The 27,802-nt window shown below is 41.3% G+C and overlaps 1 protein-coding gene across 5 annotated transcripts in view; it reads left to right on the forward strand.

The window, feature by feature from the left end:
• MYOF (myoferlin) overlaps nucleotides 1-27,802 on the forward strand; it is a 142,396-nt gene that overhangs the window by 64,568 nt on the left and 50,026 nt on the right. For 3 of the 5 annotated variants that reach the window (XM_045567794.1, XM_045567796.1, XM_045567799.1), the window contains 12 exons: nucleotides 1,538-1,606; nucleotides 1,707-1,750; nucleotides 4,112-4,194; nucleotides 6,665-6,703; nucleotides 8,351-8,475; nucleotides 9,575-9,691; nucleotides 14,837-15,014; nucleotides 16,221-16,345; nucleotides 18,570-18,676; nucleotides 20,990-21,182; nucleotides 22,310-22,465; nucleotides 25,599-25,730. In XM_045567794.1, the coding sequence (XP_045423750.1) occupies nucleotides 1,538-1,606; nucleotides 1,707-1,750; nucleotides 4,112-4,194; nucleotides 6,665-6,703; nucleotides 8,351-8,475; nucleotides 9,575-9,691; nucleotides 14,837-15,014; nucleotides 16,221-16,345; nucleotides 18,570-18,676; nucleotides 20,990-21,182; nucleotides 22,310-22,465; nucleotides 25,599-25,730 (1,368 nt within the window). The remainder of the gene's footprint in view (nucleotides 1-1,537; nucleotides 1,607-1,706; nucleotides 1,751-4,111; nucleotides 4,195-6,664; nucleotides 6,704-8,350; nucleotides 8,476-9,574; nucleotides 9,692-14,836; nucleotides 15,015-16,220; nucleotides 16,346-18,569; nucleotides 18,677-20,989; nucleotides 21,183-22,309; nucleotides 22,466-25,598; nucleotides 25,731-27,802) is intronic. The other 2 variants (XM_045567795.1, XM_045567797.1) reach the window with 1 other exon arrangement.

The raw sequence follows: 27,802 nt of genomic DNA on the forward strand, positions 1-27,802 counted from the left end.
CAGCTGCTCCCTCCTGCCACCCCGCTCCTCTGAAAAAATCTAGGAGTAGGGATAACTTTAACCTACTGACATTGTCAAAGATTGATTGGAGAGTGAGATTCCATAGCAGAAAAGCAACAACATCGTGGACAGTTACAGGCATGAAGAACTAGCATCTTCTATGTGTTTGAACCATGTTTTTGTGAAAGCAAGATTTGGAAAACTATGCACACTCATGACTGGGTGTTTTTTTTCTAAAAGAGTCAGTGGAGTATGGTAGAAAAGCCTTCAGCTCTGGGGCAAAATGAGGCCTGATTTCAATTCAGGCTTCACCCTACTCCATAGGTAGGCAAATCCTTTACCCCTCTGACTTTTAATTTCCTGAAAATGGAGATGGTAATAATCTCATAGGATTGTTGAGAGGATTAATTAATTTGAGAAGTAATTATTGTATGCCTACTGAGTACCAGATTCTGTCCCATCTGCTGGGATACAGAAATGAACACATGGAACAGCCATTGCTCTCACAGAGCTTACTTTGGAATAGTAGAGACAGACAAGAAATAAGCAAATAAGTAATTGAATAATTTCAGGTGGGGCTAAGTATTATGCAGTGATTGGTGTAGGGAGGGGTATTTAGCAAGGTTATCATATCAGGTGGGGCAACTTTGAGGAAGTGACATTTGAGCAAAGGCCTGGATTTACGGACATCTGGGGAGCAGGGGCTTGCAGGCAGGGAGGCGTGCAATGGAAAGGCCCCAAGGAGGAAACACACTTGCAGCAAAGGAATACCCATGTGGCCGCGGTGGGGCAAGCCGGGGAAAACTAAGAGATGCGGTCAGAGAGAAGCGGTGTTGGGACAGGTAGGGCTTCATCAGCCAGGTAGGGATCTGGACTTTACTTTATGTGTCCTTTGAGGGCTCACTGAAGATGCTACACAGAGGAGTGACATAAAAGTCAGGAGGCAAGAGAGGCAGTGGGGATCCAGATAGGAGCCAACTGCAGGTGTCTGGGGGAGAAACGTTTCAGCATCTGCTTGAAGATGGAAGTGTCAGCATTTGCTAATGCACTGGGTGAGGCATGCGATGGGGAGAGATGTTACGGCTGACTCTGGTTCCGACCTTGAGCAACTGGGCGAACAGCGATGGAAAGACTGGAACAGGAGCAGATTTGGGGTAGAGGGGCGAGGAGGCTGGTGGGTGGGTTCAAAAGATCTGTTTGGGTGTGTTAATGATGAGATGCTTATCAAACAGTATACACTAAATGCTCATAAACCTTAACTCTTGCTTCATTACATTAATGTTAGAAATCTGACAATTGGAAAACTAATGAAGAAATTATTAAAAATAAGCTTTTAGCACATAGAAGAAGGAAAGATCAGTATTAAACTCATGTCGTATTTTACCAAATCATTAGCAAGAAAAATATGGTTTAATAAAGTTACTAAGTATGTAACTAATAAGTAAACTACCAGAGTCATAATCTAGCACACATATATTATAAACTGTTAAACATTAGAAAGTTGAAAACCTACTGTTTTGCTTTGGTGATTTTGCAGGTTTGCACAAATATAATCGAGAAAAATGCAAACCCAGAGTGGAATCAGGTCGTCAATCTTCAGATCAAGGTTTGGCTTTCTTTTCTTTTAGAAAAAATGAGAGTATTTACTTTAATAGTTACTGGATAAATAGAGAAATAACTACTTTTTCGCTGTTTCATTTTTACAGTTTCCTTCTGTATGTGAAAAAATAAAACTAACGATATATGACTGGTGAGTTAAAAATAGACATATGTCTAATTAAACATTAAAGAATTAAACATTTAGATATTGTAAAACATTATTCTAGATGGTCTAATTTTCCAGTATATTTGCTTTCCTTCCAAAGGAAGGGGATAAACTGCTCTTGGGATTGGGTGTTTTCTAAAAAATTTTTAGAAACATTTAATAACAATGTTATTGCAGAAAAGCTTTGGATATTTTGGTTCAACTCCTCATAAATAAAAGAAGGGGAAAATGATCTGTAATGCCCCAAGATAACAAATCAAGGATTTAAATATCACCAGGCTGTCCAAAATAGACTTCAGAAATAGAGCAAAGTCTATTTCTTAGGAAGAATCATCAAAACATTATGAGAACGATTCTTTGGTATTGCTAGAAAGGAAAGTGAATGAAGCTACCTAACTGAAGGCAAAGGAATTCATTATAATGGTCCATCAGAATTTTTACTAGATCAGCCTCATAGTACTGATTGGCCCTAATGAGACCATTCTTGGAAGGTTCTAGTTGAATGGAGCATTACCTGGCAGCCCTTAGTTCTCTGAGAATGGAAACACGGCAAATATCGTCACCGCCACCATCATCATCATCATAATTTATCATGTTAGTTACCATTTTTTTGAGTACTACCAAGTGCCTGGCACTGTGCCAAGTATCTTACGTACAGTATCCCATGTAGTCTTTAGAGTAACCGTATGGAGTAGAGACTGCTATTAGCTTCATTTTATAGGGAAGAAACTAAGGCTCAGACAGTTAGGTAGCTTCTCACAGTCATTTGGAAAGAGACCCATTTGGGCTCCCAGCCTGTCTGGCTGTCTCCACCATATCTCCTTTGGCCAAATGTATTTAACTTTCCTGCTAGTACCTTATCAGTACAATGGCATCAGGCATGTGGGGAGCAGAGGAGTGGATCTCATTTTGTCCAAGGACCACATCACAATTAATTGAGGGCCATAGTTGAGGTCTGAGGACAAATTGCCCCTTTCCAATGAGTGTGAGCTAGTTTTAAGGCAGGTGGGACCCTCAGGCCACCTACAGAATGTGCTCCAGTGCCCTCAGGAACCCTCAGGAGTGGGTCTGGAACCTACATAGCTCAAGTGACCACTCTGGCCTATGGGCTCTGCAGATTGAGCCATCCCAGAGTTACCTGTAATCACTACAAATGGGTGTGTGTGTGTTTTTTCTGACCTAGTCTGTTTTCCCCAAACCAATAATGTAGCTTAGGCTGCACAGAGAGACGCAGTTTAACTGGGGAATCCTTGGATCCAGATCTTAGGTTACGTATCCTGTAAGGTATTTGCACAATTGAGGGAAAGATAAGGATTCTTTAATTATAGTCTAGACGATATTATCTGGATGGACAGAAAAGATTCAAACTCCATGCATGTGATTTAGTACCCATAAATAATAAGTTTTTCTTATGCAAATTATGTTTAATTAGTCACTTTCTATAACCTAATATACTTTGCTAAATCCTTCCCCAAAATACTGAACCTTTGCTCCCTCGTATGGGGCCTTGGACTTCAAGTGGGCATGCCACTAGATGGAATGAAGAGGAATGAAGCAGAGAGAATGTTCATTTTTAGCAGTATGCGCCCAGTCTGAGACCATTTTATGGTCCAGGCTCACAGGCTGTCTAAGGTACCCCCAGAAGGATACGCAAAGTTGTATATACTTGTAGCAGGCAAATGTGTCCCCACAATATAGGTAAGATTTAGATTCTAGGTAAGCAACTACACTCAGAGAAATAGCATCTATCACCTGGTTGGTGCTCAATCAATATGGGAATTGAATTAGAGGGGAATTTTTCTCCTTGCAGTGGAACCTTTAAAAATAGCTTATTATAATTGTTAGGCCATCATAATAATTAAAATGAACATGGTCAAATAAGATCTATACACCTATTTTGTGTAAGGTGATTGATTATATTATACTCATCATGTAATGTGCCTATAATTGATTAATTCATTTCATGACAATGGTATTGACTGTGGCCATAGGCAAATCCCTTGACCTCTCTGTAAAATAGCAGTTTCATAACTGCAGAATGAATTACCTGACTAGATCAGTGTTTCTACAGGGTGGTTGGAGGACCCTCTGTATCAGATTCAACTGGGATATACTTGTTATAAATGCAGACTCTTGGCGCCCATCCCAGGCTTACTGAATCAGAAGCTTGGGCAGGAGATAAGAGTGGGGAGTTTTCCAGGTGCTTCTTCAGTACAGTAAAACTTGAGAGGCCCACTGGACATGATGAGTTCTGAGGTCTGGGGTATTTTCCAGCTCTACCTTTTTTATTATTGAAATGCAGACACGTTGTCATAGGTGGAGGCCTTAACCTGTTCTTTTATACAGGGACCGTCTTACTAAAAATGATGTAGTTGGAACAACGTATCTACACCTCTCTAAAATTGCTGCCTCTGGTGGGGAAGTGGAAGGTAAGTCACGCAGCAGATTTGGAACAAGATAAAATAGAGAACTTCTGGAGAAAGAATGGACTGAGGGAGCCACCTGGAGATAGACTTGGTTTCTTAAAAGCCAAATGTGAACCATTTCTGTGATATTTTAGTGATGGCCAGTAAACAATTAATAATCGAAGCAACTCACAGCTTGAAGACTTTAGCTCTCTTGCTCCCATCCGAAACCTCTTTCCCAGTAGCTGTTTTGTTAATTTTTGAGTGTCAATACAGGGTACCAGGACCTTAGTTTTTGGAGTGGCATTGACACAGGTCCACCCAAGTGCAACATAATATTCTCTTCTCAGTGGAATCCCTTGGCAGGAATAACAAGGTCAGATGCCAATGAGCCGTGTAATCTCCACTCCCTAAAATAATGTGTATTTTGTTTTCATTCTCACAAGCATTGGCAGCCAAGACACTCTTCTTTTTGTTTTTCTATACTTGAGAATTGCTTGCCTATACCTGGCACTATGATTCTGTGCATATGCCAGAAATTGTAATGGGGAACGAAGGAAAGAGGTTAAGATGATAAGAGAAAAAACTTAATGTGAACACATTAATACCAGCAATATTTTTTGTTACCAAAACAAAAATTCTTGTAGTTGCCAACATACTAAATATATTGAGAGATTAAACGTATTTTAAAAAGTGAGAGAATTTGGGACAAAATTTTGTCTTGGGAAACTCAAGGTCCCTCTCATCTTCAACCTGCTTAAGGTGTTTTATGGGTTTTGAAAAAAGCCTTATTAATCCAGGCAATAGACAACATGGATAAGAACCTGGTTATACTAGATATTAGAGATATGGTGAAGAAGGTATAGATTTTCTCCCCAAAGAAGCAAAAAAAGGAAGGCATTTAGAAATTTCAGGAAAAACATAGAGGTGAACAAAGAAGATATAGTACACATATAAAGTCCTGTGTGACATTATTTCAAGCAAATGGTAGAAGGTAGGAAAGAGATTCCATCTGAACATTCTCCGCTGAGTAGCAAAGGTATGATACTGAAGCAGCAATGAAGGAAATGTAATCACAACCCCTTCCTTTTCTCTGCAGAGAACAATATTTATACGGTTGTTAGAATGTAAGCATGATTTATTGTTTTTGGATTTTTTAAGTTAAACCTATAGCCAAAGCTCAGAAAGGAGTGTAAATGTCATTACCCATCACAATGTAAAAGTAAAAGTATGGAAAATAGAGATGAGAAGTGAGAGGAGGAAGGAGAGAGGTAAGGGCAGGAGGGCTAGTAGCCTCTTCTTGCCAAGTCAGGAACCCAGGTATAATGACTGCAGATGAAATCATAAAGGTAACCAATGGAGGAATTAAAAATCATGCTAAAATGATTATATATGAGAGGAGGGTAAAAATGACTTAAATCCATTTATTATTAGTAGGTAGTTATTAAATAACATCTAAAGATAATTATTCAAGAAATATTGGTATAAGCATTTTACTTAGTGCTATGGTGGTAAAATCCAGAAGAACTAAAACCAGAAACTGTTGCAAGCAATTTTAGCCAATGTCTCCAAGACCTTCTGTCATTGCAGACCCTGCAGACAGTCTGTTTCAGGGCCTCAAAATAACAAGCTGTAGGCCGGGCGTGGTAGCTCATGCCTGTAATCCTAGCACTCTGGGAGGCCAAGGAGGGAGGATCGCTCGAGGTCAGGAGTTAGAAACCAGCCTGAGCAACAGCAAGACCCCGTCTCTACTAAAAATAGAAAGCAATTAACTGGACAACTAAAAATATATATAGAAGAAATTAGCTGGGCACGGTGGCACATGCCTGTAGTCCCAGCTACTCGGGAGGCTGAGGCAGAAGGATTGCTTGAGCCCAGGAGTTTGAGGTTGCTGTGAGCTAGGCTGACACCACGGCACTCTAGCCCAGACAAGAGAGTGAGACTCTGTCTCAAAAAAAAAAAAAAAAAAAAAAGTAAATAAAAAATAACAAGCTGTCATTCCCCTTATCCCTGACCCCACAAAAGAAATAAACCATGCTTTGAATAAAAGGGTGTACAATAACTACAGGCCTTTGCTTACACAGTGTTAGACTAAATTTACTTGGATTTTCTGGCCTTGGTCCCAACTAAGTCAGCCTTAAGACAAGTAAATGTTTTATTAAAAACATAAAATATTGGTTAACTTCACCAGGCCTCCTTTGGCCCTGGAAGTTATCTCTTCCCAGATGGCTGGCTGCCTTGGGGCTGGCGGGATTGCGTTATTCACGCATGTGGTGGGTCTGTCACTTGTCACAAAGTGTTGAGCTATTTTGCATTTAACCTGTGAGACTTGTATAAATTACAAAAGGATGAGGTGATTTAGGTCTGAATTTGGGATTCTTCTGGTGTTGCTAAATCACTTACTTAGCATGGAATTTGATTAACTTTTTCAATGCCTGTTTTATAATGATTGTGTTTCTCTTGTTGTTTAACCAATAATATTTTTACTGTGTAGATTTATCATCCTCGGGAGCTGGGGCTGCATCATATACAGGTTTATGCTTTGTAATTTTGCTGTCTGTTAGATCTTCCTATCTATTATCTTATTAAAGATATATTAATTGATTGCCTTTAGAAATTTTTTTTTGACGTTTTGCTGTCTCAAACATTGTTTTGCTAAAGTAATAATTTTTGTGTGTATTGTATGGTTGTCTTGCCTGAGCTTAAAATTATGTTAATCAGGCTTTGCTCTGTCTCTTATTATTACATAAATGCACACCACTGCCCTATTTGACTTCGTTGCAAATAATTGTAAGAGATAACATTTTTTATTATTATTTATGTTCAGTAGGTACAGTTATGGGGCACTAAATCAATTGTTCTGAAATGTATGAAGTGACTTATTCCCACTTTCAACGTGAATCTCTAGGTTGGAAGATACTGAACACTTTCCACTTTGTGCCCTGAAGGTCGTCACCTCCCAAATATGAAAGAGCATAACGTGTCCTTTGGCTTGCACAGAAATGGCCATTTTTTGCAAGTTTGCTCAATACTCTCACACACTTAACCACCACAACTCTCCCAGGGCAGGTGTTATTATTCCCCTAATAGCTGAGGGCTCTGAGGGTGAGAGAGGTTCATCATCTGTCAGATAGGCATGATCACCACTAATTCACATTTCTCTTTCTCCCTTAGTTTTAGGCACAGAGTCAGAAAGGGCCATAGAGGTTATCTGGTCAACTTCTCACCTGTAGCAGGAATTATCTTGACAACATCCTGAAGGACAGGCTGAAACCTTCGCCTCAACATTTCTTCTGGTTTTCCCTAATACTGTTTGTCCCATTGTTTGTCATCTCTAATTCACAGAAAGTTCTTCCTTACACTGAGTGAACCAAAGTTGGCTTCCTTGCAATTCCCGGCAGTGGTCCTAACTCTGCTTTTGGAGACAAGTCCATCCCTCTTCCATATGGGGGCCATTCAGACTACTGAAGTCAGCTCTTACATTTCCCCACCCTCACCCACACTCTCCCCTTCTTCCAGCTCTTTCCTTACATTGCCCTCAAGTGCCCTTTATTGGAGATCAGTCTTGCTAAGGCCATGTAGCAGAAATAAGGAGCTTATCAGACGATCACCAGAGATAGAAAGTAATGAATGGGGATCTTCTCATCACTTATGAATATCATATGGTCTTAAAACTGTAGGCAGGCAGTTTATTGTGACATATAAAATTTTAAAATGTCATGTATTTTTAACAGCATCTGCCAGATTTATACTAAATGCTTGAGATTAAATGACATTTTTTAAGAACAAAGTTAATCTGATACACAATTTAAATGTCTTTCCAAAACAATATAACTTTTTATCCCAATTGCCAATGACATGTTTAATATAACACCAATTATAAACTTGCAAAAAATGTGAAGATCAACTTGAGAGTCTTCATATTCTTTCATTCTAATAGCATTATCTCTTAGTAAGAATAAGTTTACCCGAACTACTCCAAAAATGTTTTCTATTTAACATTTTATAGCAATAAGAAAAGAGAACTATTGCAAGTCCCATAGTGCTTATAATTTGCACTAATATAACTAATGCACAAAATGGAGGAAAATAGTCTCACCTACCTAACTAATAACTAATATTTATTTCAATAGATTAAATGTTAAAAGCCTAAAATCTAATGATGGTGTTTATCTCTCAGTAAATACAGGAGAAACAGAGGTGGGGTTCGTTCCAACATTTGGACCTTGCTATCTGAACCTCTATGGAAGCCCCAGAGAGTACACGGGATTCCCAGACCCTTACGATGAGCTGAATAGTGGAAAGGTTAGTTTCCCAATTAAGGTTTTTATTAAGGAGCACTGGTTAATGTGGTTCCTTCATTATAATGGTTATAATTAAGTATCGTATTTAGGGGGCATCCCTCCCCCACCACATGGACCCATCATACGACTGATCAAGGGTTGAAGGAGAGAAGTCTTGCACTCCTCAAGTCTTGGAATGCAAGAATAGAAGAGGGTCCTGGAGATCATCTCAGTATAATGGCCATGCCTCCCACAACTTCTATGCTTATGGCAGACATCAGTAATCAACACTGACTCTCTTTGCTAATAAGCCACTGTGCTGCCTTGGAATTCTTTTCAACACCATGTTCCAGGAATGTATCAATTGGCAGTGACGTGCCCACTGAAACCCTTTACCGTTCCTGATCTGAGCCATCCCCTTCATTTCATAGAGGAGGACTTGTAGGCTGAGAGGTGGGAAATGCTCTTTCCACCACAACAGAAGCCAAATGTCTCTTAGTTATCTCCCAAGGCTCAAGAAAGGGACTAAGCTAGAGAGAAGAGGGGAAAGGTGGAAGACTGGATGTAGAGGTGGTACCTGCCCTTCCTCTCTGAAAGTGTCTAGTGCCAACACTGCTGGATCTGGGGGGAGGAGTATCCACTCTTCCTCCTCATGCTCAGTCACATCTTGACCGTCTTCCTCCTCTACTTCCTGGCCACTCTGAGACGGGCCCTGGTTGCCAGCATGGCAGCCTCCCTATTCTGAGAAGAGAAAAGGAGCTGAGTTAACACAGATAGAGGCAGAGCTGCTCTGCTGGAGCCAAGTGAGGGGGACTTAGAGCCCCATCCACCCCACCCTCAAATCTCTGGGAACCCCTTCCAGACCAAGAGCATGATTTCAAGGCCTCTGGCCTTGGTCATAGCTAAGATCCCTTTCAGCCCTGGCATCCCGTGGCATTCTTTGGGATTCTCGTTGGTTGCTCTCCTTTCAAATACCAAAGATATCAAATATCAAGCTGGGAGAGTTGCTGACTCATTCATTTTGAAAGTTAGGGCCATGGGAAGGAGAAATTTTTTCGTAGCTGAGTTCTTTTTGCTGTTGGTCATGCCTAGAGGAATAATCCTGTGTTGTTGCCTTTCAGGGAGAAGGAGTTGCCTACAGAGGCAGGATCTTGGTTGAATTAACCACTTTTCTTGAGAAGACACCACCAGATAAAAAGCTTGAGCCCATTTCAAATGATGACCTGCTGGTTGTTGAGGTATGTAAATAATGCACAGTACAGAAAAGGGGACAGCCAGGGACTGAAGGGTCAGCTGGGGTGAAGTTGGAGGGAGACCTGACTCATAGTAAGTGCCCTTGACAACCTCTGGATGTGTCTACAACAGCCCTGTGAGGGTGGTGAGATTTGCTTCATCCTTTGAGATGTTGATACCTTACTGAAAACTGGCAAGAGCACTAACACCCCCAAGCTGAATGGCCCGTTTGCTCACTGGGAGTGGGGGTTATAGAGAGGTGGCCACAAGAGCCACCACTCAATGCCATAGGTGCCACCACTCATCATTTCTGTTTTCAGAGGTGACTGGTGTATCTCAGGCTCTCCAGCATGTGAGGGTGCACTTCCTCAAGGCCTGTGTTACAATGGCTCTGAGCCTCCATTCCTCCTTGAAGACAGGAAGTCTTCCCAGTTCAACCTCCACACACCAGCCATTTCTGAGAGTTCCCGGATCCATGCTCATATGTTCCTCAAATCCGAATTGTTGCCAGAGCAGCCAGCTCCCTGATGCTGCTCTGCCCAGGGACATTCCTTGCTGGGTTGCAAGTCACTCCAGCCCCCTAAGCTTCCCGCAGCTGCTGCTGCCTCCCCATCACCCCCCATTCCAAGCCTGGGACAGGCTCTGCTCTGATTTTCCCACCTTACAACAGAAACCAAACGACAACTTTAAAAAACCTTTTACTTTCAGTTCTGGGACAAGAGTAGGAAAACACGGTGAAATAGTGACAAAATGGTGCTAAATTGGCGATTCTCTGGCAGACAGCCTCCCTATTTCCTTCCAGCCTGCCTCCTTGTGGCGGACTCAGCTCTCCGTTCTTCCCAAACTCCAGTCATGGAGACGAAGATTACGTCTTCGTCTCAGTCCAGGCCCAATTACCACAAGTTGTGTGACCTTGAGTACACCTCATCTATTTCAAGAGCATTCTATGAACTTGGATAGTTCTCTTTACTGCAAATAATTAAATACACAGAGGCAAAGAAGCTTATTTCAGGACTTTAGTAATTAAAAGAGCCAACAACATAAAAGTGCACAGTGTATGTCAACAGTATGTCCAGAGCCTCCCCATGAACCTTCTCCTGCTCAACTAGAACCTCCTTGAGATCTCCCACTGGTCTGGCCCACAGAAAGGCTCAATAAATGTTGCTAGAAACAACAGCTTCAGATTCTTCCACCTGCTCCCCTAGTTGTCAGCCGCATTTAATTAACAGACCAAAGGTGGCAAGTCGGGCAAATTTTTTTTAGCATCTAGTCTCCTTGTCTTTGACCACAGCCACTTTCAAGAACTGTTACCCCTTGTCAATATTCTGCTTGACAAAAATCACCTCCTTTCCCAGATTTACTTCTGAAACTGCCCTATACCACCTCCTCTACAATGTGCACTGGTTACTGAGGATCAGAAAGATAGCCCCCCCAAGGCCCTACCAAAGAAGCATCCATCAGTGTCTAATAGGCATTTATGTTCTTTAGCTTTCCCGCTTTGTGGGAAGTTTTGCATTCAGGCTACAAAGGGAGGGCCCAGAACAAAAGCTGAGGCTCTGGACTTCTCTAAATGGTGTTTATTGTTCCTTCCTCTTGGCCACCTCTTTGTGCCCTGAGGGCAGAGGGGAAGTGGGAAAGGACTCGGGGCCACCAGGATCCTCAGCTGCCCTAATGGAGGGCAGCCTGGCTCTGGGGCAGGTCCGCAGGTGGTAGAGGTTCTGCTTGTGGACTTGGAACTTGCAGATGGTCCAAGGAGCTGCTCCCTCTTCAGTGGCTTCCTCACAGTGTGGGCTCACTCTTTTGGGAGTTGTGGTGATGACCAGAAGCCCAAACTACTGTTTTTTGGGCTCAGACTCTCCAGGGTGGGGGTCCTATCAGGGATTCTGTGGGTGACTATGCAAGTTCTGCATGAGAACATCCAGGGAGTTGTGATGAAATCCTGGCCCATGTGGAGGTGTGCAGGGTAGAGGCAGCCCTGCCAGAGGCGGCATCCCCACCCCTCTGCAGAGCCTCCCACGGACCTTCTCTGTACTCCGCAGCCCCTGCCTTAATAGCTGGCTCTGGCTTAAATACTGGTCACTTTCTTCCAGGCCCTGACTCAGGCCCCAAATTATGTTTCCTACTTTTAGCTCCTCCTTCCCTTGTGTCATCCTAGGTGGTTTAGAAGAAGAAGTCGTGCTGTTAAGTTCTGACTAATATTATACAAATAACTTCCTACTTTTTAATTTTTACACGATTCAAACTCAAACCCAGAATTTCCATAGCATTCCTCAACCATGGGTAGTTCATGGGTGGTTCAGGGGGCTTAGCTGTGGCTAGTTAAACAGAGCTCTTGACAAATACCCTAAGTCCTTCAAGCTCCTCTCTGCCAAAGTGACAATGGACTAAAACAGGGAAGCTTTGAAACTCACAATCTTTGGGCTAAAGCTCCCCAGGTAATTCAATATGCAGTTGGTGTTGTCAATATTCAATCAGTGTTGTCTCAGAGGGTTTTGTAACAGAGAGAATAGCCTGAAAAAAATGGCAAAAATGTTTTCTGTCTTTTTAACACATCCTGCACTTCTTTTTGGGAACTAAAACCTGCATCCCTGCCTCAGTCCAGTGGTTGGGAAGTACAGGTTAAGTCTTTTGTTATTTGTGCAATGAGAGGTGGCCCAGCCCAAACCTGGTAAAGGGAGGTCCTGGGTAAAGGTCAGGAGATTGTCTTCAGCAGAGCTGGGAAGATCAGAATCAACTGTAGTTGAACAGTAATTGCCTGAAGCTGAGAACCCATCCTGTAAAAGCTCTGTATTTCTGCTTATTATTAGGACAATTGTTGTCCTCCTCCTTTTGCTGGCAAAGTAATAAAATGTCTCTTTCCTTCCTCCCCCAAACCACTTGTCCTTGTTCTTCTGATTGGGCCTCGTGGACAAGTGCTGAGCTTTCGGTAACAGTTTCTGATAAAACCCTGTTGGAGGGTTCTATAACGCCATGTCAAAAATTCCTTTAACCAAAATGGAGTCTTTGTAATAGTGAGGTGTCCAGGGGCTCTTTAAGACCACAAGCTACAGTCACTGTCAGAAGTTCTTAAAACAGTACTCAAAAAATTAAAAATAGAATTACCATATGATTCAGCAATTCTACTTCTGGCTATATACCCCAAAGAATTGAAAGCAGGGACTGGAACAAATATTTGTACATCTGGTGTTATTTATAATACCCAAAAAGTAGAAGCCACCCAGGTGTTCATCAGTGCATGAATAGATAAACAAAATGTGGTATATTCCTACAATGAAATATTATTCAGCCTTAAAAAGGAAAGAAATTCTGACACATGCTACAACATGAATGAGCATCAAAGACATTATATTAAGTGAAATAAGTCAGATGCAAAAGGACAAATACTGCATGATTCCCCTTATATGAGCTACCTATTATAGTCAAATATATAGAGACAGAAAGTACAGTATCACTGGCAGGGCCCATGGGGGAGGGGAAAATGGGAAGTTATTGTTTAATGGGTGTGGAGTTTCAATTTTGCAAGATGGGAAGAGTTCTGTAGATGGATGGTCGGTGACGGTAGCACAACAATGCGAGTGTACTTAGTGCCATTGAACTTACCATTAGAAATGGTAAATTTTATATTATCTATATTTTACCACAATTTTTGTTAAGCAGGAAGTTTTTTAAATGGTTGTCTAAGTACTTCTGTAAATGTGTGAGCATATTCTTGCATCACACAAGCCAGAAGACCCATCCTTGACAGAGATTCATTTTATTGAACAAAAGCCCCTGGTATGGATGGGTTATGAAGGGAAGGAAAATCAGTTAATAAATATCCTGGAGGGATCAAGTCATTTTCATTAACATCCAAGAGGTGAAAACCATCATGACTTTATTACTTAGATTGTGGAGCACAAATTGATGGCAAGGAAAAAACCAAATACAATGACAAAAAAGTCATCGTATGCCAAAGTTTGATACCTGTGTGGCCTCCAAATCTCAAACTGAAGGACCACAGAGCTGGAGTTCCTTCTCTAAAGGCTGTTGAACTAAACTTGCTGTGTTGAGAAATTGTCAAGGAGTTTGAGTATGATTGCTCGTGGGTCTCACAAGTTCACAGGCGCAGCCCACAGTCAATATGGCTGCACTGCATAACCACTGGCGTTCTCACCTCCTAGCTGGGCAAGTGTACACGGAGACCGGACACCAGCAGGGCTCCAGAACAGACTATGGTTGTGGACAGTATTAAAGGGCAGAATGCACAGGACATAATGAAGTACAGCAGCTTAAACCATTGCATGGCTGTTTGAAAAGAACCGAAGAAGGCAGAGTGCCTGCCGATCAGTGGGGATATAGTTCTTAAAGAAAGAGAAATGCCATCTGAGCAAGGATTTGGGGCAGAATGTAGACTTGAGAGATTTCATGTGCCTGTGAGGGAAGGCCTGAAGGGTTCACGGTCATTTCTGCTGGGCTGGTAGATGATCAGCATGGTTATTCTTGGCCCCATCTTCAGCTCCCTCACACACAGACACACTCACTAAATCAGCAATTTAGAAAGAGAGAGAGAAAAAAAGAGAGAGAGAGAGAGGAAGTTTGATTTGCATTTCAGAAAAATAAATTCACCTCATTTCATTTATTTTTAAATCTGGCATCAAAAATATATTTCTGATTAGAAAATTAATAAACAATTCAAAAAATTAAAAATGTGTAAGTTAGAAAGTAAAGTTTGCCATAATCTCTCTACCTTCCCCAACATAACTACTGTTAACAATTTGAGTTATATTCCTACGGACCTTCTCCATGCATATGACAACATTAAAAATATATATTTAATGGATTCATGTAAAATATACTTCTTCTGTGTTTGCACATATGGATCTACTTAAGTCTTTTTATGAGCTTTCATTCCATTACGTGGGTATAACACAATCTGTACTGACAGACATTTGTATTGTTTTCTTTTTTTGCTATTTCAATCGTCGCTGCAACGTACATCCTAGTACTTCCATTTTTGCTCACATGTATAAGTTCAAGGAGAACTGCTGGGTCCAAGAACATTCTCCCCTGGTGTTTAATTATTAAGTTTAGAATTTCATCTGCTAGAAATCCACATGTAAATAAGGACAAAAGGAGCATCCCTGAGCCTTATGTCTGCTCATACTTTACAGAAATACCAGCGAAGGCGGAAGTACAGCCTGTCTGCTGTGTTTCATTCGGCCACCATGTTGCAAGATATTGGTGAAGCCATTCAGTTTGAAGTCAGCATTGGGAACTACGGCAACAAGTTTGACGCGACCTGTAAGCCTTTGGCCTCAACCACTCAATACAGCCGTGCCATATTTGATGGTAAGATTGCCACCAACTGTTCTCTCCTCTGTACCACAAGACAGGAAACATGCGCTGCATCCGCCCCCTGGCAGCCACACCCCCAGCATATGCTTAGTGGAAAGGAAAAGGTTGAATGGGGAACAGAGTGTAGTTGGAGTTCAGGCACCTTCAAGATTGGCCAGACCCAAGAAGTTGCAGGTCCCATTGCCAGGAGGTGAACCCCAATGCCCCCCGCCCAGCTTAAATGCCGGCTTTACCTTGTAAAGTCCCAACATGATGACTCTGCTAAATACTGAGCTTTCCCAAAGAAGCTCCTGCCCCTACCAAGCCCCAAATCTTTCTTAGACTGAGTAGTTACAGTGGATGGGGCTCTGGCCCAGGCCCTGGAAACTCAAGTTTCTGGTCTTTGCTCTGTTACTTATCAGCAATCTGACCTCAACCGCACCACTTAATTCCAACCCTTGGCATTTCTGTCTTCCCCAGAGTTGCTGTGAGGATTAAAAAACTCTATTTGAACATGATGAGTGAGAAATGGTCACCGCTTTTAAAGAGCTTACATTCTAGTGTGTAAAATAAATCATAATAGAAGGCAAGGTATGAGAACACCCTAATAAAAGCATCAAAAAATGGTTGGAGAGTATAGAGAAGGGAGAGAGGAATTCTGATCAAATAACCCAACAGTACTGTCATAGTTTTTACCTAATTTTTGTACAAGCAGTTTTAAAGAATAAAATGCCCTAGAAAACATCAGCTAATAATTCTTAATCATGGTAAGGCTCTAAGTAATACCAAACCCCATGTAGCCAGGTAAGGCCTTCAAAGAACAGAAAATTCTTTTCTTTTGCCCCACTACCAACAAAAATATTTCCTTATAATAGCAGTTTGCAGGGACAAACACATTCCATCTAATCTCCTATGCTGTCTATATTTTCTGCTGCCACATTATGTAATCATCTCTGATGTTCAGATGCATGACTTTGAATCATTAAAAGATCCTGAGATTGTTGTACTCAGTTTACTAGGGTATTTTAGAGAGAATTTTAAAAACAGGCTGGATGAGAAAGAACTTTCTATCCCTCAGCTGCTTAATTGAATAAAATTAAAGAACCCAAACTCTACCCCAAGCATATGGCCTCATCAGCAGCTCAGTCTGCACATTTCTTTAATAAACATGTTGTCTATTTTAAGTGTCCAAGATTCCCTGACCCCTGTGTTTTATACTAGGGAACTACTATTATTATTTGCCTTGGGCCCACACAAAGCCAGTTGTTACCCTGACTTCGTATTGGGAGGATATTAGTCATCGCCTGGATGCAGTCAACACTCTCCTAGTTATGGTAGAACGGCTGGTAAGTTTATCCTTTCTATGTTTCCCTTTACCTGACAGAGTGAACTATGTGTTAGTTAGGATGCAGGCTAGGCCACTATGACACAAGATCCCAAAATACAGTGGGCAAAAAGGTAACAGCAATTTCTTTAGTAACAGCTGAGGTTGAGGGTCCAAAGCCAGTGTGGAGGGTCAGTGGTATTTGGGGACCCAGGCTCTTCCCCCTGGTTTCTCAGCCATCACTAAGGAATTATATCCTCCAGCCTGAGGTAAAGGAAAAAGAGTGAAGAGAAGATGACACAGGCATTTCCCTTCAAGGGAAAGACCCAGAAGTCACTGGATTTCTACTCATGTTCTGTTGGTCAGAATACAAGCACAGAGCCACATCTAATGACAAGGAAGTTGGGGAATGTAGTCTTATGCCCGGGCAGGCGTATGCCCCAATTAAAGTTTCTCACTGTGGAAGGGGCAAGGATGGGAAACGTAGGGGGTGAAGTGGGTGGAGTGGAAGCTCATAGTTTCTTCCACAATTTATATGTGGAGAGTGGCTCATTCCAATAGCAACATGCAACTCTTACAGTTTTGCTGTTATTGCAGTTAAAATCCCCACTGTAGGAAGAGGTGGCTTAAAGGAACCAGTGTCTGACATTTTCCACTCTTGCTACAGACCAGAGGAACTTTCCTTGTTTGGGTGTTTGTGGGTTTCCTCTGGTGAAAACTGCATAGATACGGTATCTGTGATTATCCATCTAGTTGACTTTGGTCAACTAGGTTAGTGAGGAGAAGGGGAATGTGTTTGGGATATTTCTAATTAAGTCAAAGATACTGAGTTACTCCTATCTGATAAAATCTATCTGGCATCAGTGTTTTGATTTCCAAATTATATTAATATTCATTTTTTCTAAGATCTAATCTCTACCAGGGCTGGGCCAAGACACACAGGAGTTTGGGGAGTATACCTGACTTAAGACTCTATGACAAAATCTAAAAGTATTATTTTATGTTACAAAGACAATATGGAAGAATAATAAGTGGTTTAAATTAACTTATCATAACTGTTTGTATAATAAAGCTACAACTGATATGCAATGTAGTTGTAGTATTAATTTCCAGTCCTCCTCAAAGGCATTTGTAGAGAATTAGTCACACCTTTATTCTAATTATGTTTTGGATGTTCTTCAGCTTTTTCCATCTGGTTCTTCTTATCAACTCTCTCCAGCTGTCTTAATTCCATGCTACTCTGGACAGGATGGGTGACTTTCCATGAAGAGGACTGTTGGTACTCATGGTGGGCACTCCTTTGACCTCTCTTTTGGCAGGTGCTCAACGTAACACAACAATATGTTCTGGGCTTATCTTGTACTTTCTCTGACCCGGCCTTGGAATCACCATTTCTCCAAGTTCCTTTTAGTGGCAAATGACATTTAAAAAACAAGGTCTGGACACTAAGTGGTCACTACTACTGAAATGTTGTTGCTTCTGGGCTTTCTCTGCGGGCAAATTTGCACACACACATACACACGCACACACACATATACACACACACACGTATATTTATTTCTATATCCATCCAGATACTAAAAACCATGAGTTCATAAAGATACCTCCAATTCCAGTCCAATACCACAGGGTTTATTCTAGCCTTCTCTATTTCTATATTTATAATTTTCTTCTCCAACAGTGAGAAATCTGGCCTTTGTTATCTTCAATATATCAACTCATCTGTTCAATTGTAAAATCCATAGATAAGCCACTGTGAAAAATAAGCCTGCTAATTAGGGTATGACAAGTTTATGGGTTTTTGTTTCTGTTTTTGCCTTGGAGAGTACCTAGTCAAAATATTGTGTTCAAAATTTACTTGGGTTAGTTCAGTGTAATTATGTTATTCATCTGAAATATAATTAGATCTATTTTGTCTCTGATTATATTCCATTTTAGGGTTCTCTCCCCATCCTTGCTGGTTTCATTTTGTTTTTTGAATGTATAAATATTTACGTGGTTTCAAAGGTCAAACTATATGAAAACATTGTCCTGTTACTTAAACATATTAGTATTAATTGCATTTTGAACAAAAATAAATAGTTCTAAGCTATGGTAAGTATTATTAAATGAAAAAAATCCTTTAGTTTTTCTCTAATTGAGCCTTTTTATGTATTTTTTCCTTGAAAATAAAAATTAAACATTTACTGGGTATAACAGCATAATGCGCAATTACCAATTATTTCCTCTCTTTTCAAATTCTTCAGCAATCAAACGTAGAGGTTCTAAAATCAGGGATTCAAGGTAAAATTCCTGAAAACCAGCTGGCTGAATTGTGGTTGAAGCTGATAGACGGAGTTATAGAAGACACGAGGTATAGTGATCTTATTTCTCTCTCACAATTTCCAGCCAAGCTCTATCTCCCTGAAATCCTAAGACTGTAAGAGCCTCTAGAATTGTCTCTAGTGTTTGTCTAAAAAACGAATCTGAACTATTCAAGCTTCTTAAAAGGCCCTCACTGGGAGGAGTCTCTGAATCACCACCAGGAAAAGCTCTACTTTCTGATTTAGTGCCAACTCTAAAGTAGCCTGGGGAGGCTGAGGCCCCACACCCAGAAGCTGTCTCAGGGCAGCCTGGGCAAGGGACAGGGGAGTGGCAGAGGTATCAAGTGTGATGCCCACCACCCTGGAGAAGCGTGGCTTCTGGCTCCCACCGAGAAGGGGGTCTCGGGGTGGAGCAGCAATTTTACCATTCAGAACAGTGTTCCTAACTCATAAACATATTTTTAGGAACAGCCTTTTTACTTATTCTTTTCCTGAATGCCTAATGTACACTGTGGCCAACGCTCTGTTAGGCAAAACCTGTAGGTTTGACTTAACCACAGGACTTTTCGTAACAGTGACTTGGGGAAACAGCTCAGATCTTTTATCATTTGGAAATCAAAGGGGGAAGTGATTCATTCCAAACTCGTTTTAAATGTTGGCTAATAAAGCAGTGGACAGGGAAGTTCCAAAAGAAAAGCACATTGAATGCTTTCCACAAGCAGCTAGAACCATGGCCTTTCTCCCCTGCGGGGCTAATGCCTTAGTCACCCTGTCTTCTTGTGCCTCCTAGTGGTTGAGCCAGGTAATTGCAACGCGGCCGAAATCAAAGTACTGCTGGAGGCTTAAGTTCAGAATTTTAGACCTGGGTCCTAACCATCGTCCTCCAGTCTCCTTACTTGTAGATGAGATATCAGAGGCCCAACGAAGTGAAATGACACGCCTGATGCCCAGAGTTGGGTTTACCAGCTCAGCCCCTTTTCCTGCCACATGTTCCATAGTCAACATCTGTCAACAGACTTCTGAGCCAACAGCTTCCAGATATATTTTTACCTTAAAGAATCACTCGAGGGACTTAACCCTTCCAATGCATTGTTATAGTTATTAATGAAACCAAACAGAAACATCTGGTAATAACTTTTATATAGAAAATGTCTGAGAATTGTAAGGTTTGCTGAGCAAATCACAGACAGATCTATTTATACTTCTGATGTGAGCTGTTTTTGAATCTTTTTCAACTTTCTGTAACAGGAAATTCAGTGTTTAAGGGAAGTCATGCTAGGATTTCCTTCATTTAAGAAACTGGGTGAAATTCAAGTGAGTGGAAATTCTAGGTGGGGACATTGTGCGTAGAACTTCCTGAAACTGGTGACAATCTCACCCTGTGTCCCACCAGCTGCCACAGCAGGAGGGAAGCCTTGGCAGAGGATGACTAATTCTGGCCCCAGCTCGGCCATTTTCAGTAACCTTTGAGGGTCCCCTCACTATACTTCCCAGTTCTCATTTTCAATGGAGGCTTGACCTGCGTAAGTGATTCTTAATCTTTTTGGAGCTCATGGGCCCCTTTGAGACTCTGATGAGATGATGTCAATGATGAAGATGACCATGAGATGATGGTGATGACAGCATTATTTAGACTTCACAATGCAGCTGTTCCAAATATTCTCCATATGTTCATTCGTTTCTTTCTCACAACCACCACAAAAGGTGTTTCTCACATTTGAAGGTAGGAGAACAGGAGAGTAAGGGACAGCCAAGATGACAGAACTGGTGAAGAATAACGGAGCCACGATTAGTACCCAAGTAGTTGGCTCCAAAACCTGCGTTCATCATTGTGTCACACTGCATGTTAACACAGATGCACACGGTTTTCTTAATAAGTTCCAGGCTTTCATGGACCTCCTGAGGCTCACCTATAGGCTGCCTGAGGACCCCTGGTCCCTAAGTTAAGAACCTTTCAGCTAAATGGTTTCTAACCTCCCTTCCTCTTCCGACATGTTATGGGTCCCTAACTGATTCTAGGAAGCCAAAGAGGGGAAAGCCAGTTTCTCCCAACTGCCGCTGTTTCCATCTTCTTTCCGGTGTCTCCTTGGGCCTTAGGTTAATCCCTAAGGCTTAAAATTGCTTTGGGATTTGAATGCCCCTGTCTTCCTCTTGAACATTAAGAGACCATCTGGCAGGTCTGCTCTGGCAATGCCAGACACTCAGCTCCACCTTAAATCAGGCAATGCTTGTGGAATCAATTAGGAGATTGATGTGGTTTGCAAGATGGAAACCTAACATACATGAACTCAACAGTTCTGTTTCTCTCTCTTTCTTCCTTTTTTCCTTTTTTTTTCTTTATTTTTTTAATTTTTATTTTTTAGTTACACATTGCCTCTCACAGAAGGAAAAGCCAATGTCACAATTCTGGATACTCAGATCCGAAAGCTGCGGTCCAGAGCTCTCTCCCAGATACACGAGGCCGCTGTGAGGATGAGGTCTGAAGCCACAGATGTGAAGTCCACGTTGCTGGAAATTGAAGACTGGCTTGATAAACTAATGCAGCTGACTGAAGAGGTAAGACCTTTAAACTACACAAATGTCACCTGATCTGGAAGGATTCTATGGAATGGTGCCAAGGATGGGAGTGGTGGAAGGAGAATCTACTACATTCTCTTAGATATTGGGCAGATTTGACAGATTATAAAAATCAAGGAGTTACAGGACTCTGAATGCTACTGAGTAATGGGATGAATGTCATTGAAATTAGTGCAGGAGAAGATTTTTGAGTTGGTGATCCTAGAAATGTCTTCAAAAGTAGACAAATCATTTTCTCAGTACTGTCAGAGCGTATTTTGAATGATGTCACAGCAGATCTATGTAGTACAGAGGATTAAAATGTCAGCTTTGGTTGGGGGCAGGAAGACCTGAGTTTGAATCCTGGATCTACCATGTGTAACTTTGGGCAAGTTATTCAACCTCTCTAAACCTCAGTTTCCCCATCTGTAAAATGGAGGTAAACATAGTGTTCACTTTGTATTGGAGCCCTGGTGTGTGAAGATTTAAAGACGATGAACGGGAAGGGCTTAGCACAGTGCAGGGCACACAGGAGGTGCTGGGCAAATGCCGGCTGCCACTGTCCTTCAGAGATCAGGACAGTAGGTAGCAATGCATTTGTGGGTAGAAATACATGTGGAAAAAACAGGGTTACAGGTAATTTTTATTTTCTACTTTGTATGCTTTGGTGCTCCCACAGTTTTCTATGGTGAACTTAGATCTCCTTTATAATCAGAAAAAAAAAGATTTTTAAAAACTAAATTAATATTTCAGATTTGGCAAATATTGGATTGTGAGACTGAGACACTCTGTGTCCTGTAAAACATTCTCAAATTACAACCCTTTGACTGCCGCTGCCAGCTTTCTTCAAATGATGCTTGAGATGCGAGGGAGTATTTCAGAGCAGAGTAGGTAGGGCTTTTGCTGGGTCAAACTGCCCCTCTGCTTCCCTCTGTTCCCTGTGGCCACCCCCAGCCCTGCAGGCTCACAGTGTGGTCCTAGAAGATGCGAGTCACAGGAATTTAGGTCAGAGCCCTAACCACGGCATTTCTGTGCTAAATGGAGCCCTGAGGGTCCAGTCTACAGGGTCTTCAGTCCTGCAGACTAACCCTAACTTTGCCTCCTTTTCCACCAACCCTCATGACCAGCCGCAGAACAGCATGCCTGACATTATCATCTGGATGATCCGGGGAGAGAAAAGACTGGCCTATGCACGCATTCCTGCACACCAGGTTTTATACTCCACCAACGGTGAGAACGCATCTGGGAAATACTGTGGGAAAACCCAAACCATCTTCCTGAAGGTACGTGTCTTCACTGTGTGATGTGAAATATACTCAGATGCAAACCCTGTGTTCCCGAGAAGGGGCTGCGTTACGTAACTAGCTGATTATTGAATGGCAAGGGTGGTTGTGATCAATTCTAGCCCATTCTGGTCCCTTCCTCTTGGGCGATAATTCTCAGAGTGACTTGAGGTTGACTGGCTTTCAATCCAGGACACCACCTTAGATGTTTTTGTGACATCCATATTATCATGGCATTGTGAATGCTTTGCTTTCTGGCATGAATTTTCCACTTCCTTCTAATGTCTCATGCAAAGCAATGCCTTTCTTCCCTTCATTCCAGTGAGTGTTGGGGGAAAAAAGGGAAGGTAGTATACATAGACCATGGAATCTATTGCTCTAGCCAAATGGGTCCTCAGATTGAAACATTTTGATAATTCCTACTTTAGGGCAGAGATTCTGAACATTTTTAGAGTCATGGACTATGTTAAGTGCCTGATGAAAGCTATTGATCCTCTCCTTGGGGGGAATGCACGTTGCTTGTGCATCCAATGTTTTCCATAGAATTTGAGAATTTCATAGAACTCATAAGTCTATCTTAGAACCCTGTATTAGTAACTGCTCCACCTGTGCACATGGGGAACCAAAGCAGGGCCTGAGATTGGAAACAACGAAATCAGAATAATTCCCATCTATATGTTTTGACACCCTCTCTCTGACCGGCCCCAAGTGGTGTTCATTGGATTTATGGGAGAGAAATAAAAACCAAGAAGAGAAAAAGTAGAGTCAGGGGAGAGTGTTCTCTTAAAACAAGGAGATATCTGCTAACTTTTAGTAAATTTGCTCACTGCTCTTTAATCAGGAGGGTGTAAATAGAATCAGAGTGATTATCTTGTTTCAAGTGTCTCTTGGTAGCATAAATTTTACTTAAGATAGAACCACAATTATAATTGACCTCAGCAGTGGGTGGAAGCAAACTGATTAATAAATAAAACTTCACAGGGGGTGGGAGGGGAGACAAAGGCATCTTTTCTGTGTTAGGTTTTAGAACTCAGTGGATAGACAGCAAAATGCTTTTAAGAGAATGTTTTATATATTTATTGATTTTGTTAACACTCATTATTATAGAGTTTAGCAAGCATTAATTTTGTGAATTTTTTGTTCTTGGGACCCCTTTATACTTTAAAAAAATGAGTGAAGACCCCAGAGAGCTTTGATTTATGTGGGTTATATCTGTTAATATTTACTGTAATAGAAATTGAAACTGAGAAATTTGAAAAATATTTATTAATTCATTTAACAGTAATGATAAACCCATTATTAACATAAATTACACATGAATTATATATTTAATTTAAAATGTTAACATAAATTATATATTTTTATAAAATATAACTGTACTTTTTGTAAAAATCAGAAAGCAGAGTGTAATATTTTATATTTTTGCAAACTTCTTTAATGTCTTGCTTAGCAGGAAATATAACTGGCTTCTCATCTGCTTGTGCATTTAAGTTGATAGAAATAATGAAATAAGTTATTTTGTTGAATTATATGAAGAGAATCCAGCCTCACAGAGACATGTAGTCAGAAAAGGGAAGAGTATTATAATAACCTTTTTGGATAATTGTGGATATCCACTTTTGACATAAGACCAAACTCATGTGGTAGCTTTTATTTTTTATTTTTTTATTTTTTTGAGACGGAGTCTTTCTCTGTTGCCTGGACTAGAGTGCCGTGGCATCAGCCTAGCTCACAGCAACCTCAAACTCCTGGGCTTAAGCAATTCTCCTGCCTCAGCCTTCCAAGTAGCTGGGACTACAGGCATGCGCCACCATGGCCGGATAATTTTTTTATATATATGTTTAGTTGTCCAGATAATGTCTTTCTATTTTTAGTAGAGACGGGGTCTCACTCTTGCTCAGGCTGGTCTCTAACTCCTGACCTTGAGCAATCCTCCCGCCTCGCCCTCCCAGAGTGCTAGGATTACAGGCGTGAGCCACCGCGCCCGGCCAAGTGGTAGCTTTTAAAAGGTTGATTGTCATGTGAAATCTGAAACTGTATCAGTAAGCTTTTCATACTCAGTTACATTAAAATTATTGGACTTTCTTGAACTTTGAATGACCCTTATCCATGCATGATCTTGTAACTTCAAGTATGATGATCATTTGGAAAACATTCATTCACTGAGTTTTGCAGATCTTCCTAATGTTGATGTATTTCATCATACAATATTGAAAAAAAATCACATTTTTTATTGCATTTGTTAATATCACTTATCAGAAAAGTCTTTATGTATTGGGAAACTATCAAACTCACTGTGACAGATACAAGTTTTCCAAAACTCTATTTTTTACTTAAAAGGTTAAATTTTGTCATTGGCAACAAATAAAGACAGCTATTTTCCTTGAAATGAGAGGCTCACTGTATGTTAAAGAAAATGCCCCAAACTCAACTCTAAGGAACCGTATTTGTCTGTCAATCATTGTTTTAAGTAAAAATGATGTTTCATTTTTAAAAACTCTCGTTCAATTTACAGCTCAAAAAATTGCACAAGAGCATTTTTGCTCAAGACGACCATCATATGCTCGTTTGAAGCAGGAGTGGTTTGTGTGTACTTCCCATTTCATCACACAAAATATTAAAAACACATGTATTAAAGGGTCAAGACTTAATAAGAATAATAATTTTCACTGCTTGATCAAGAGAATTCTTTAGTAAAACTGGCATTTTGTTTTCTTTACTGAGATTGCATAGTTACTATTACTTCTGCTATTACCACTGGGTACAGTTTGGGGTCACTGCTTGATTCCTGCTTCGGTGCCAGGAGTGTTAGCCACTATTGCTTTTGCACCATCAGTGCAAATGTCAATACAGTGCAGAAGATAAATACCACGTTAGTGTTATTAGGGAAATTATTTTGACCTTGTGGACCTCCTGAAAATGTCTCAGGCAGGAATCCATGGATCACACTCTGAGATTCACTGCCTTGGTTATTTTAATCTTTGCTGTAGGGTCATTTGGAAATATTTTAACTGAAGCAAACATAAAATTACACTGGTGTCAGCAATGATTCAGTCTTGCTTTTGGCTTTAACTTAATGTCACAATCTATGCTGTGCCCAATATAACCTAACGTGTTATTGTTCACCTCACAGTATCCACAGGAAAAAGACAACGGGCCAAAGGTGCCTGTGGAATTGCGAGTGAACATCTGGCTGGGCTTAAGTGCTGTTGAGAAGAAGTTTAATAGCTTTGCAGAAGGAACTTTCACCGTCTTTGCTGAAATGGTACATTTAATGAGATCACGATCTTTTCTTCTTTGGTGGGAGAAGGGGTACTTTTACTTTACACCCTTAGGGAAGACATGCACATACAGCCATCATTACCACCTAAAACCCCATCCAAGGGACCTTAACCTAAGGGCATAGGAGAAGATCCTCTTGAGGTTTTATTTTCAACACTGGAATACACCAGCGTGATTAATGCCTTTGTGTGATAATTCCAAGAGGTGACCTCCACCCTAGTCTCACCAGCAATACTGAAAATGGGTGCCCTTCTAGCTTTCAGAGCTAGAATTCAGTAATAGTCATACTGGTGCTTGATATTGGTGTACTGAGCACACACACACACACACTCACACACACATATGCACCAACCCAGGAAAGAGGACACTTAAGATGTTCAGATCTTGATAAGCTTACTTGGGGTGCAGGGTCTTTAAACCGAGGGAGACCCATCCTACACTTAGGGGAAGCCTCAGGTGGGTTTGCCCAACGACAGAGAAAATGCTGCCTGAATACTTCAGAAACAACAGAGATAATTTGTAAAACCTTCACTGAGTTTAAAATCCACTTAGTTAATTAAAAGTCTCATTACAATTAAACTAATGAAAACAATTTTCACAAACTTTTATAGCTAATGGTAGAGCTATTTTGATTTATTATATTATTTTTAACTCGAAGTGCTTATTGATTTAAATTTACTAGATGTATTTGATGGGTCTCTTCTGACAATTTTCAGATGAAAACTCCACTCTATAATTAGGCCTTCAGGCTCAAAATCCATGAGGAGAAAACTACCTTCAGTCTAGCCAATCTATAAAACTGTTCCTGCTACCCACTACTATACCTAACAACTGGTTCAGGACCGTGGCTCTAATCTGCTTGCTGGGCAAGAAACCCATGGCCATCTTTTATTTTTATTTATTATTCATTCAATGGTGCCTGGCACGTAACGGGTCCCTACAAATAGATATTAAATGAACCAATAAATAAATGATGACAGAATTTATCCACCCAACCATCCCTCCATTCCTCCATCTGTCCATCCAACCTTTTAGGGAGTGGGGTCTTTATGCCGGGCACTGAGCCAAGTGCTGAAAATGATGAAGAAGCCAAGCCTCATCCTCAAGGATCTCAAAATCCCCTGCAATGATTGTAAAACTGGGTTTCTTGTTAGACGTACAGACACCCAGAGCCACCCTGGGGATTCCGACTTGGTAGCTTAGGTTAGGTCAGGGATTAGCACGAGAGGTGATTCCAATGTGGGTAGACGTGGGGCATCAGTGGACCACTTTAAGAAACAATGGAAAGCGTGGGAGACACGCACAAACAAATCCTTACAGCTCGGGCTTGGAAGTGCTAATGGAGATGAATAGAGGGTGTACTGGAGGCCGCCGGGGAGGCCCTGAGTGGAGGATGTTGATGTCCAGCCGGCTGGGCCGTGTGGGGCGGGGACACCAGGGTGTACATAAGGAGAGGCTTGTTCCTGCCTTCCTGTAGGATTTCTTGGCATTCACCTGCCCTCCAGCTCTGTGGCTATGGCTGAGCCAGGAGAGGCTAACCCTGAGCAACCGATTGACCAGCCCAGGGCACCCTTCTGCTCTTTCCCATTTCCAGATTCTTCCCTGCATAGAGTAGAGCTCAAGCTGCAACTCATGTAGAGAGATGATCCATCCATTTCAGTTGCACTGTGTGACTTGCCCCTGAATACCAGGAGGAGCACGTTAATAACAATAATGGGAATTTTACTGGTTCTTGCCTTCATGTGCTAATAACCAGAATTCAGTTCTTTTTTTGTTTGTTTGTTTTCTTTTTTTTTTTTTTATTTCAGCTCATCATGGGGGTACATAAGTTTAGGTCATATATATTGTCCATGTCCCGCCCATCCCCCCGAGTCAGAGTCCCAAGCGCGTCCGTTCTCATTCTCCAGACAGTGCGCCTGGCACTCATCATGTAGTCATACCTCCATCCCCCCCCCCCCCCCCGCCACCTCCCTGGGTCTGCACCTTCAAGCATGACCGTTCCCCAGAGGGTGTGCAACACACTTGTCATGTAGGCATACACCCATCCCCTCCCCC

Source organism: Lemur catta, chromosome 14 (genome assembly GCF_020740605.2).
Source record: "Lemur catta isolate mLemCat1 chromosome 14, mLemCat1.pri, whole genome shotgun sequence".
Lineage (NCBI taxonomy): Eukaryota > Metazoa > Chordata > Mammalia > Primates > Lemuridae > Lemur > Lemur catta.